General features: G+C 40.8%; 1 protein-coding gene across 1 annotated transcript; it reads right to left on the minus strand.

Annotated features, from left to right (window-relative positions):
* Nucleotides 1-338: 338 nt before the first annotated feature.
* Nucleotides 339-13,215, minus strand: LOC139709092 (methylenetetrahydrofolate reductase (NADPH)-like; the record flags this gene model as incomplete). Its single annotated transcript, XM_071621054.1, has 7 exons — nt 12,913-13,215; nt 8,131-8,369; nt 7,089-7,202; nt 6,261-6,454; nt 5,646-5,800; nt 959-1,153; nt 339-572 (listed from the first exon to the last, which is right to left on the minus strand). Coding segments are annotated over exons 1-7 (1,397 nt in total), but the record flags the coding sequence as incomplete, so codon positions are not given.
* Nucleotides 13,216-14,152: the final 937 nt, after the last annotated feature.

Raw genomic sequence — 14,152 nt, forward strand, 5'->3', positions numbered from 1 at the left:
AGTCAAATCTTTACCATCTTTTAATACTCTTTTTTTTTAATTATCAGACTAGTTGTAACTTATATTTGGACAGGATTTCCCCTTTAAGGGTCTATTCAAGCCGACAGCGCCATCCTCTACTGATGTGGTACAATAGATGATTCCAATGGAAGACAGAAAAAGGATATCCCTGCAAGAAACAACACTAAAACCGCCATATCAACAACGCTGACCTAAAAGTGAGTTTCACTTCATATGCCTGTTGAAAATTCATCAAATAAAGTTACTTTTTTTGCAGGTTTTGATGGAGGGTCCACATAGTAGTGGCTCCCTCCTTGTTTTGTTTTGTTTTGTTTTGCTTTCCTTCGATGCTCACCTTCTTGCCGTATCTGTTGGGGGTGCCGGTCAGGTAGCAGGTGAAGATCTCATGGACGTCCTCCACGCACGTGATCTGCTCGCCCCACATGGACTGCAGCTCCTTGGGCGCCGACTTGCTGGTCAGGTAGAAGAGATGGTAGTCGCGCAGCTCGCCAAAGGCGGGCGAGGAGGAGTCCCCCCACCTCCCGTTTGGGAACTCGTCCCAGTCTTGGGTCCTGTGTCGAATGGACAGTACATGCAATGTTTGTAAGTTTGGGTGGAGTAGGGACTGATTTGCATCTTGGATGCCATAGTTATTTCATTTGTTATTGATGATTTTACTCTTACCACATTTATACAAATAAAAAAAGTCATATACATGTACACACACACACACACACACACACACATGTGTGTGTATATACATGTATATTTCTTTTCTTTTCTTTTTTCATGTACAGGCTGCTCCTGTTGGAATAAAGTCCTTAGGACTGGCAAATTTCTTAATTGTTATATTCAAAATGCATATGAATCACCTACGTACTAGAGTTAAGGCCAGGACGTGCAAGTCTAAAACTCAGTAAGAAAGGGGGAGGGGGGAGGTGGTGAATGGGATTCGTACCTGTACACATAGCTCTTTGGTCGGGATGCCCAGAAGATGGGCCTGACATCTTCTTGTTTCCTCTTGAGATTAGCCGTGGTTTTCCATGGCAACGATCTCTTTGGTTCCTCACACCACATGCCCAGCGCCTTCAGGATCTCGATGGTGGCCACCTCTCGGTTCAGGGTGTAGATGTGGATGCCAAAGACCTCATCACTGCGAGAAGGGGAGAAAGACCCGGTGGTGAAACATTTTGATTTTGCTGGTTTTGCGCATTCATCTGTCATACTGTTTGTTTCTTTGACACTTTGTTTGTGGTTGGATTTTTGTCTCTACTGTGTGTTTCTCTTTAGCACTGTCTGTCTACCTCATTGCATTTCTGTGCCTGTGTGTTTGTTTGTTTGTTGTTTACTTCTCCTCCTTAATTTTTTTCTTTCTTTTTTTTTTTGCGGGGGTGGAGTGGTGGCAAAGAGGGGTCAAGGTTGTTACCACGTGCTTTGGATGCACACGGCATAATAATCACTCACCCCTTTTTGGCAAATTATCTTTGACAGTGCTGAGTATGGGCAGAAAGATGCATTATTTCATGTGGAATTAGATACATGATTATGAGGGCTCAAATTCACCACTCAAATCAAAATCTACAGTTTAGACTCAGTCCATGGATGAAAATACACGCAAGCAAGAGGCCTTCCTTCCACATGTGCATGTCAGTGCACACGTGACATTTTGACCCAAACCACAGTGACAAATCTTGACCTTTATGTCTCGTTCCTGCAAAATGAATGTCAATTTGTTTCCACCTAGTCCACAATGCTGAATCAATACTGGACATTTCTAGCTAAAGTAATGACTGGAAACGATAATAAATGGTAGTAAAATCATGATACAATAATATGATGATGAATTGTTTAGGATTTTTTTTTTTATATCCATAGGCATATACAGTGACCTTTGACCTTGAATTTTCACCATACGATTTCATGGAAAGAACCGTCACTGTTTTCTGCCCTTCCTACCAATCATACTACCACTATCAAGACATTCACAGGATGAAGTTACAGCTGAAACAAGCCACTTCCTGCCGTAGTTCGGCGACACTTGACCTTGAGCACGTCTGCCCACACCAACACTGTCAACAGCTGATCAAATACATGTATGTTGGCCAATCTGGAGAGAACATATCATATCAAAAGCACGCAGGGCTTGCACGTGACACAGTCGTGCAGACACTTCTGTTGGCTTTTTCCTCTCCATGCCCTGGCCAGCTGAGAGCTGAATGTGCTCTTGAGGAGTGTCAGCTCAACATCACCATGTGCTGCTTCCTTCCTCAGGGACCCGAGCACTAGGATACTTCCTTCTATTGGTGACTCTAAACTTTACGGTACCTACATGTCATTTTTTTTCTCCCAGGGAATGATTATCTGGCTGTCTTAAGTGAAAACACAGTTCTAGTATTAAGGGTTTGAGAACATGTGTTGCACCATTTCATATTTGCTTGCAGTATATCGAAAGAGTCTACCAAGAAACTTTACCTGGCTGACATGATTTCCCAGGATGATGAGTAGTTCTGAGATTGCAACTCTGGCGAACCTTTTTTGTTTATTTTGCATTTTCGTCGTTACTCAATGGATATCTTGTTATTACAACATTATTCCACATATTTCTTAGGCGTACATGAACATTTTGGAGCGAAATTTGACAGTTCTGCGGGCATACCAAAACTGTGTTTCACCTTTAAATGGGGGGGGGGGGGGGGGGGGGGGGGAGAAGAGGCATGAGATCTGAACTTGATGATCTCGCTCACATTCTAAAAGCAATTCAAGCATAAGGATACTGCTACCTTTATATGAAGAAATTATCTAAAACTTTCTATGTAGGCTTTCCCTTACAGCTAAAAAAAAAAAGAGAGGAGACCTATGAAATATTTTGTTGTATATGTTGTATTAAATTCATATGAAATCAATATTTCAGAACTACTGTAAAACACGATATACGCGTAACATGAACATTTGTGAATTGGAGCCGACGTTTTTTTCTCGTGGTATAAAATTTTCGCGAATTGTCACTGGCATCAAATGCATATTGTGTAGACAAGAACTTTTGTGTGCAATTTAATTTTGCAAATGCTGGCGCTCGTGAAATTCGCGACATTCAAATGCGCGCGAACATTCCTCGTTTTACTGTACATCACACTTGTATCTGTACAAGTAAATACTGTAAAATTGCTGACATATAACAGTTGTTCTTACTATTACAAAAGCACAAGGCTAGTCATCAATGGGTCAAATATGACTACACTTTATAGTGAGCCAATTCTTCCAATTTGCAATGCATTTGGCACATATGATAGAAGCTGCATACCCAACTATTTGAACCCCCCCCCAAAAAAAAAAACCAAAACAAAACAAAACAAAACAAAACTAGGGACCAGGATTTTGTTTCCTACCAAAGGAACAAGGGCAGCAGTGTCTGTACTCATCCCTCTGCTAACCCCTTGTTTTGCCAACAAACATACCCTGCTCCTACGCACTCTCAAAAAAAAAAGTACATTACAATGCCTATTGACTCACACATGAACAAACACTCAAGTTCATGTCCCTTTCCGTCCCATCGCAGTCTTTGCACTCCACCATTTGAACAAATATTTGTCCAGAAGGAAGACAGCAAAGACAAACACTGAAAAGAATGTGTCAAGTGGATTGTGAAAAAGAAACTGTGCAACACAAAAAGTTCCCATAGACATTTTTACCAGCAAATTTGTGTCTTAACCCAATGAGGGAAGGCTGATTTTGCTACAACACGCGTTTCCCATAGACCCCTGCCCGAGTATACTCAAGACTCGTCCTCAATGGCTTAATCAAACCAACCCTTTCCCCCAGCTAAAAAAAAAAATAATAATTAATAAAAAAAAAAAATCTGCATGAGTCTCTTTGAAAGGATTATCCATACTGACCCTGAATGTATATTAGCATGGAAAATAGTATGAGGACAATCACTGACAATCACTACAATAGACATGGGGTTTAGCTCACCCCCCCACCCCCCCCCCCCCCCCCCCCCCCCCCCCCCCCCACACACACACACACACACACTTACATTACTTTGGAAGCATTTATCAACTCACTTCTGGCACAGAATTAAGGTTTCCAAACAATTTCCAGGGAGTTTTGGGCGATTGATAAATGCAAAGCTGTTTTGATTATATGGCTAGAAATGCGTTTCCAAAACGCTGAAAAACATGGAATCGCAACTGCTTTCTAACCAGAAACTTGTTCTGTAAAGTATATAAACGCAAAGTTGTTTTGAAACGTGTTTTAAATATACAATGTACATGTAGCTCCAACCTGCCCATGTCAACCACTGCCAACTACACATCTCTGCTCCTCCGGACAAACTGCGCAGTGGAGCTGCGCAGTGACAAGGCCTCCCTCTCAACTCAAAGCAGAGTTGATAAATTATGCAACAACTCCAGAAACATGATCCGAAAGGTGATTTGCAAACACATTTTGATAGTAAGTACTGAAATGAGTTTCAAAAATGTATAAGTTGATAAATGCAGCATAAGCCTACATAAGCCTACATGCCACGCCACCTGAGGAAATCTATTTCAGAATATTTCAGAAACTCTTCAGATGTTTGGATTGCTGCAGCCCCCTCGGGCAAGACTCTCTTAACATGGTGTTTATATTTTATACAGAAGACCCACATTTTTTTTTTTTTTTTTTTGTGAGCAGCCTTGGTGGGTTCTCCGGGTCGATCTCCATGGCAACAAGAAAACAAGAGACCCAGGGGTCACGCGCTCACACGAGTATCGCAATTTCACCTTCCATGCATTCTTGCACACTCTTACCTGAGAACATTGGAAATCTAGGCCTGCATATGGATCCCCCCCCCCCAACTCCAGGGTGTTGGGGGGGGGGGGGGGGGGGCAGGCAGCCCTGGATCTGCAATGAACAAACTTGGAACTACAGTCATCAATGTACAAACTCATTGTATTAACTTTACTTTATCATTTCTGGTTCTAGGGTAGAAGATTAAAATATTCCTCAATGTGTGGGGGGGGGGGGGGGGGGGGGCTAGGGGCCCCCCAAGAGGGACATGGTGCCCATTTGAAGGAATTGAGATTCTATCCCCCTAGGGATGCTACCTGCTATTAAAGTTTGGTCAAAGTTCATCACGAGGTTTTCAAGAAGAAGATGAACATGTACAATTCAGGCCCCATTACAACTGTAGGACTTCTCCCCATCCCCTCTCCTGGGTCCCGGGGGGGGGGGGGGGGGGGGGGGGGGGGGGGGGGGGGGGGGGGGGGGGGGGGGGGGGGGGGCACCCCTGATTTCGCCAACCCCATGAACAAACTTGAAACTGCAGTCATCAATGTACTAACTCATAGTATTATCTAAGCCCTATCACTTCTGGTTCTAGAGAGGATTTTTAAAGATTCCTTAATTTTAGGGGATTTGGGCCCCCCTGGCCCCCCCCCCCCCCCCCCCAGGTGGGCAATGGTGCCCATTTGAAGAACAAATTGAGATCCTATCCCGCTAGGGATGCTACCTGCCAAGTTTGGTGAAAATCGGTCATGGGGTTCTCAAGAAGAAGATGAAAATGTAAAAAGTTTACGCACGACGCACGCCAGACGCCGGAAGAAGAGCGATCGCAATAGCTCACCTGAGCCGTAACAAAAGAGGGCATCATTCTTCTCCCTCACCTGTCAAACAACTCTTTGCACATGGAGACAGCCTGGTGGACACCGTAATTCCTGATGGCCGCGTCGTTCTCCTTGATGGGTTCAATGACGTCCATGATCTTCTGGGGAACGTCCAGCTTGGACAGCTTGACCAGGCTTCTCAGGGAGTGGTAACCCTGCCACAAGAGAGGGGGGGGGGGGGGGGGGGGGGGGAGGAAAATAAAGTGGTCACAAACATCTTTTCTTTTCAGTTGATTTTAGCATATTTCCACTCAAACCAGCATATAGAAGATCACAATAAATGCATTAGGACAGAAAAACTACATTAGGGATTGAATTTAACGGCAAAGTGTATGCATACTTGCATGACTGGCATATCAAATATTACCATTCATATGTACATTTTGATGATTAGACTAAACAAAGCAAAAAGCATGAATCAAACTAAAGATTTCAAAATATCCAGAAAACTTGGCCACCCATTTGAACATAGTGAGATCCTATCAACCTAGGAGTGTTACAACTGTTCCTGCCAAGTTTGGTAAAAATCCATTACGGGGTTCTGTGAAATGTAAAAAAAAAAATGTATGCACGACGCACAACAGAGGATGGATGATCACGCAACCAGCATCCTACCTGTATCGGCATGACACCAGGGATGATGGGCACGGTGATGCCCAGGGTGCGGCAGTCCCTCACAAACTTGAGGAATGTCTTGGCCTCGAAGAAGAGCTGCGTGATGATAAAGTCTGCTCCGGCATCCACTTTATCCTTGAGGCACTTGAGGTCTTCCTCGTAGCTCATCGCATCCGGATGACCGGTTGGGTAACCTTGGCGATGGAAAGACAACAAGCAATGGTCACTAGTGCAACATATTTCTTTGCGCAAAAGTGAAATCCTACAGACTAGTTACACTTGTCAGAATGTCAATGAAAGGGTATTAACCTGTTGAGGATGAGTCCTGAGTATACTCAGGCAGGTGTCTGCGGGAAATGCCTGTTATAGCAAAATAAGCCCATCCTCAACAGGTTGAAATCACAAGGAAATCCGCTGTACACTTCTTTCTGGACTTACAAATAATGGAATCTAGGATGGACACATGGACAGACAGAGACAAGTGCAACCTGTATTACCCAACTGCATAATGCCTCTGGCATCCATTTAGGCTAAAGGCACAAAACGTTAAAGGTCCAGTTTACCTTTGGGAGCAGCGATTTTAAACATTTTCAAAATATGACATTTGATGCATATGTGTAGGTCTGTTGTATCACAAAACATTCCACCATATACCATTTTTGTAGTTAAGCCTCAAATATAAGGAGATATCAGGATTTTTCTTAATAATCTATAACTGTAGATGGTTTAGTCTGGAAACATTTTTATTAAATAACTATTGTTCATATTTGATATTATATAACAATACTTAACATCAATAATATGGATTTGAATTGGCATGATACTCACCAGCAACACATATCACAAAGTCATCTCCAAACTCGTTCTTGATGTGCCTGACCAGGTCCACTGCGTAGTTAAAACCATTGGGAGTTGGTTTCCAGTCGGTATGGCCCGGAACATCTGTGGTGTACAACAAAGCAAGCAAAATCACTTTATCACTTCATGTGCTAACCACATCCTCAAGAAAAAACAAAACAAACATGCAATCCAACACAGAAACAAAATAACAAAACCTGTAGCAGAATAGGAAAAACAAGAAAGCAACAAACAAGTCATTGTGTCCTTCTAGTTTAAAATACATGTACCGGTACCATGTACTTTGCTTTTTAAGATGCTGTATAGACAGATTGATACATGTAAATAGATCAACAGAAATAGATTGGATATAAAGTATGCAGAACAATTATTCAAACTCAAGGATATCGAGATTTACATGTACATAACATGGAACTGCAGCCTACCAAAACTGCAGTAACCATGAAACAGTGAGAAATCTGTCTTCACAATTCAATAACTCAACACTGCACACTGGCACTGGTCTAACAGTCCTTGACCAATCAAAATCAGTTGGACAAGTAACTTTTTCAGGAATGGACCAGTAAAGCATGGAAAAAATAGGTACAGTGTACCTACTGGTCCGACAACCGGTCTGACAAGTAGAAAAATGGGCAAGTGTGCAGCCCTCAATAACTCGTAATATTTCATGAGGCAGCAATTCTTAAAAGTTTCATGCCGCAAATGCTCCGGGTCCCCTTTCATAAAACTTGTTATCAGTGACAACTGTCACATTTCTGTGACAAATTTGCTCTTAGCCAATCAGATGCAAGGATTTCAGTAGCTTATAACAACTTCAACTTGACACTGATAACAAGTTTTGTGAAACGGGGCCCTGGTTTTACGGTAAGCAGTCACACATCCAGCTCATGAGACTCATTCTATCTATTTTTGTTTTTGTTTTTGTTTTGTTTATTTTGTTTGTTTGTTTGTTTGTTTTTTTTTGGGGGGGGAGGGTAGATAGGGGTTCGGTATCATGGTTGGTTGGACTCACCTCCCCGTAGAGCAAGGATGTTACGAATGCCACACTCCTTAGCCCTCTGCAGGAGAGCCGTGATGGTCTCGGCGGTCTGGTTGACGCAGGTCATGTGCAGCATGGTGTCCAGGCCGCAGTAGTTCAGCATGGTGCGGGCGATCTCCATGGAGCTCGTCTCCGCCTTGCCCCCAGGGTTGCCAGCAGAGTGCCAGGTGATGTCGCAGAAGAGCGGTCCCCCATGGAACATGCGATCAAATCTGCGGCGGGGAATCAAGTCAAATTTGCTTCAGCTCTCAATGTGTAGAATAGGGGATAGCATGATATTGCTCCCAAGCCTCTGCTGCCATAGATTAACAGAGACTCCAACCCCAAGCACCTTCTGATCTGGAGATTCTCCCGCCCGAAACCCCTAGCAAACGGGAGACTCCAAGTTGCTGTGTGCGAAGTTCCTAGGGTTCTAGATGTTCTCTGGTGCTATCTAAGGCTTTTTTTTTTCAACATACACTGTAAGATAGCAATAAGTAAAAAATTCTTTCCACCGGGAGACACAGAGCCAGGGTGGGAGAACGGGAGATTTTGCAAAAATTAGCTTTCGGCGGGAGATCTCCCGTCGAAAACGGGAGAGTTGGAGTCTCTGGATTAATCATTAAAACAAAACTGCGGTGAGGCAGGACAGTAGAAACATGTTGAAAACATGAAAACAATATACAAGTGTAATACAAATGGCGTGAACATCTTGTGCAACTACCGGGCATTTTACTTTGTGGGTAAAAGGGTTGGAATTGCTAAAATTGTAAACAAACAGGTCTTAACCATTTTAATTTTATCTAACCATTTTAATTTTTATCTTAAGTACCAGGGTTTTCAAATTTCAAAATTCCCATTAAATTATGTTCTGCTTGATTTTATACTCCAAGTTCAGGCTAGTTGGAACTATGTTAATCCTATAGGGTACAGATATTGTGAGCATTATTCACCCCAGTGCATGCCAGCTGTGCAACTAGGGAACACTTTGCTTAACAAGAAAAAAAAATGACATTTTTTCCCAAGGACTTTGATAGTGATGAGCTATTGTACTAGCCTATTTCAGTGTTCAAACACATTTCTACACTTGGGGAATTCAGTTTGCCTATGATTTTGAATATGAAATGCTGATGCTATGTGGAGCAATCACTGAGCATGCTTTTTCTGCTTGCTGGGAACTTGGTAAAAAATGTACATAAAAAAATTGATATAAAAATTGTCTATTTGACTAACTATTCCCCCCCCCTCTCAAAAAAAAAGAAAGAAAAAGAAAGAAAGAAATACACACACACACACAAACATGAATTAGTCAATAACAAAATACAAAAGTAAAATAAACATAGTCTGATAACTATAATCATTCAACGAGGTCAAATTCAAGCTAAATTTGATGACTTTGAGGCACTGGCTATAGTTGACTGCAAAGTGAACTCCTGTATCTGATTTGCTGGCCTGAAAAATCTGGAAAACACAATTGGCAATCATTACCAGGGCATTAGGGTGATTTATCAGACTTTGAAAGTGTGAAGGTCAAACAAGGTCCTTGTTCATGCAGTGGTAAGATGGAGTAAGAACGACAGTCTCTAACCACGCAACCCAAAAAAAAAAAAAACAAGAGCAAAAATGAACCACAAAAAAACAAACACAAAAACCCAGACAAGACAGAGTTAGAGATCCAAGATGATTGTGAGGTAAATATTTATTGATCAGATACACTAGTACATATCCACCTCTGAACACTGAGGTGAAATGTAATCAAGTATCTTGTACAAGCATGGAACATTCCCATGCCTTGTTATTTAATAAGCAAGTGGTAGATAATCATGTTGATACAGGCTGATTACTATGTCATTGCTCTCCAAGCTAACAAACAGATGTATGGTCTGGTGTTCCTATCTGATGTTTGATGAGTCACAGTATCCCGGTGTTCAGGAACAAGCTACTTTACACCAGAACTCGATCAAGAAATGAAATGACGTATACTACAATCAAAAGGACCATCTTATCATATAAGGGACAGACCGTTTAGACGCTAATCTTGACCGTTCTGGAAAATGTTGTATATAGATTGATGTGAAGTTTCCCACTGCGCATGCTGTTTGAATATGGTCATGAGCAGGGCTGGTGGAGCATTGTCAAAAGTGGGGGTGGGGGGGGGGGCACTTCCAGATTTCACGAGCTAACAAGCAAAAAAAGACCTTCAGTGCAACTTCTAGTGCCACTTCTGGGGGTTTCTACAGCTGACAAGCAAAAAAAATATATATTTGTATATCTTCAGCTCATCTTTCTCCTTCCATTTCAAGTTTCTTCAGCTGATAAGCAAAAAAAAAAAAAAAAGAAACAAAAAAACTTCAGCACAAAAAACAACCTCGGATTGCTCACACTTCAAGGTCTCTATCTAAAAAAAGTGCCCCCCCCCCCCTCCACTGACCACGATGAGTGACAGGTATAGGGTCACCTTTCATGCGAGCTCCCCTGCCCAGTTTCACCATTCTATGGTCACCACTCATTCAGACACATGCAAAAAGTTTTTTTTTTTTTCACTAATTCCCCCAACAAACCCACAAAGTCAATCATACAGAAGCCCAAGCATAATGGCTGTTTAGTGATGCAACACACTTTGTATTTCATTTCAGCAATTTTCCAATAGGCCTACTTATAAATGTGAAGAAGCCCCAAAGCAATTGCAATGGGAACACTTGATCAGACAAGTTTGCTACTCTATTGTTTATTAGCGTGTGAATCAATGTGTTCTGTCTACATTGTATTCATATCATTGTGTTTCATTATTTAAGTGTTTTGCAGCAAATTTGCAAAAATCTGCTTGCCCGATCTGGCAAGTGGTAAATTATAAGTTAATGTACAAGTAGATTATTGTACGTAAGTATGTATGGATGTGACCGCCCAGCTCAAAATCCACAAAAAGAGGGCCAAAATGAATTTTCACTGCAAAGTGTGTTAGTTTACAGTTTATAAGAAATGATCAACCTGGTAAAACTGGATCATCCAACCCATTAAAAAAAAAATAAAATAAAATAAAAAAATAAGTGATTGAAATGAAGTGAGTTAGGAGCCCTGTGCAGTTTCATCATGCTATTTAGAGATTAGGGTCACTCAAACGTGCTGCACGCAATTAAAGTACTGTAAAAGTGGATATTTTCGCGTGACTAATTTTTCGTGATTGGCCGGGTCAGAAGAGTTTCGCGTGTTTTTAATTCCGCGGAATCAAGACGGCACGCACAGGAACTTATGGCAAGCAAAAATATTCGCGGGCTTTTATTTTCGCGCTAGTTTCTGGTTGCGCGAAATGCGCGAAAATTTCAACACCGCGAAAATTTCCACTTTTACAGTATCAATTACAGGTATATAAAATATGTTCCATGTCATAATGAAAAGTACATTGTAGCTCCTGTCTGAAAAAATATGGTCAAGAAAAAACTGCTAGATCATCATTTTGGTTGTCTTTTAGCCACCAAATTTTGACAGGGACTACAAGTACATGTAGGTAGGGAAAAGATTACTCTCTGGTATTGACAAATTTTAGAGACCACAACGTTAGTCCATCCATCCAAATGACACTTTGGACATGCATTCTGATCATTACAGAGAATCTTATTCTATAACTTTTGTGGGTTTTGAGCTGGATGGTCACATTGAATATCATATGACTTGTAAAATTTAAATATCTGTTGTTTTCTCCTTTAACTTAAAATTATTACCAGATAGGACTACAATTGTACGTACAACTTGTAAATTTTTATGCATTTCTAACAAGCATTTCATTTTACTGCAGACACAGCATTAGATAAATGCAAGAACGTGGGAAAACATGTGTTACAATGATAATCGCATCAAAGATTGCAAAAACTATCCTCAGTCTGTTTATAAACCGTGGGACTATTTGGCTGTAAAAGAGGCACTGTCTGCAAAACCCTTAATACCATTGAATATTTTATATCAAAGAAAGCATACTTTCTATTTCTTTATCTTTTCTCCCGTCTTTTCAGGTGGAATGTAAATCATACAAATGTAATGCTATTGGGCAAGAGAATACCACATATCACAGGATAAAATATTTGACCTACACAATGGATTCTCATTCTAACGGTAACGCATAAATTGACTTTTTCTTTTACACAAAAGTGAACTGTCAAGTAGAGCTGTACAAGAGCTGTTTATGTTTTGTTTTGTATTCTAACTTGAAGTGATTTAACTCGAGAAACACCTATGTTATAGATGAGTACACACATTTGTGCTTAAAGTGTACCAATACCCTGGAAATCAAATTATTATTCTGCCTACAGCTAGAATACACAATAAAGCAGCCATAATTTGTCGGTTTCATCGGTCTTATTGTATATAGGCCTACATATTGAAGTGTCTTATTGCAAAAAGGGCTATTCAAGCAACATCTTTAAACATTTCAACGTAATTCATCATCAGATAGAGCGAAATCAAACCTTTCCAGTAATAATACCTCACTTGTATTCAACATTTAAATATTTAAGAAGTTTTGATAAAAAATATCCTAGGTAGTTTTTTTTTTTCTTATCATTTTCTTTGTTTTTAGCTGCTTTAATCACAAATATCTCAACGAAACAAGAATGGAGTTAGCTCCTTTTGCAATAAAACTCTCCATACAAGTTGTGTATGTTTTCTCGTGGCATTTATGCTCAGTGAAGACACCAAAAACACACACACACACACACACACACACACACACACAAACACACAAAAGAATACTAAATAGAACGACCTGCCAACAACAGACATTACCTTGCAACCAGATTAACTGCACCACTCGATGTCCTGGGCGGGAAGAATTCCAGGGAGAACCAGCGCTCTTTGTTGGCGATGCGACAGCTGATTTTGTCTGACAGCCGCATGAAGGGTGGGGAGGGCGAGGGGCTCCGCGACAGGGACTTGGGCGTGATGTGACCATTTTGCGACAGGTTCTGGAGGATCTCCTGCAGATCAGTCTTTGCGGCGTCAGCACTGGTCAGCGGCACCCCATTTTGGTCTACTGGGGTCACGACAGCCATTGTAGAAATCGCCGAACACTCAAAAAAGGACCAGCTGCTTGTGAGTCACCTTTATCGGGATCTGCAGAAAATGGCATGAATCAAATTCATTGTAAGCACAATGTCGTTTTTATATTTTTTCAAGCAAAAATGCTGAGCAAAAATAGTACGACTGAATACACATCTCACCTTTGGAAATAGTGAAATATATCCCATCTCTCTATAAAACTGGATTTGAATTGCTAGGACAAAATAGAGCACTTATGCTACAGTATGCATCTTTGATATGTGGAGGATTTGAACTACCTACTGGTACATGTATATTGACAAAATACATTCTTGCATGTTCACTCTAATATAATATTATAAAACTTACTTTATAAAAGTGATCAGTTAAGATAACAAAGACAAATGTAAACAAAAGGAAATTAATTAAATAATCAATTTACAATTATGTTCTTTTATAATACTTTATAGAAATTAAAATCTACTTCGAAAGTGAAATATAAAACTCTTTGGTGAATTATTTATCGAAAACCAAGTTGAGAAATTTGTTTTGAGTTTAACATTAGTGCCAGAAGGTCGAGGTTTTGATATTTATATTGTAAACAGAAATAGATCTAAGTAATAATACACTCTCTTAGACGTTAGAGCCGAAAACTTTGCGATACACTCATCAAGTTACATAAAAAATATAAATCCTATATATAACTAGTAACAATACTTGGAACTTGACATGAAGTAGTTTCTACATCACGACATAGGATCTAACATAACAAAGATGAGCTGAGGCAGTTCTACTCTAAAAATAAAACAGCAAACTGCAAAGATGATTGCCTCATTATTCGGAGCATTCAGTTTCAAGTTTTTCGGGCAGCGAGAAGCGAGAGAGGCGCCCACCTCGGCTGCAATGAAGACGTACGCCCCACAAGGCACAACTACATGAAGGCGAGTACGGCTGCCCCAGCGTAGTAGCTACAGCCGCCCCGCCAGGG

Source organism: Diadema antillarum, unplaced genomic scaffold, assembly GCF_040938485.1.
Source record: "Diadema antillarum isolate AM-2024a unplaced genomic scaffold, OU_Dant_1.0 seq00001406_RagTag, whole genome shotgun sequence".
Classification (NCBI taxonomy): domain Eukaryota; kingdom Metazoa; phylum Echinodermata; class Echinoidea; order Diadematoida; family Diadematidae; genus Diadema; species Diadema antillarum.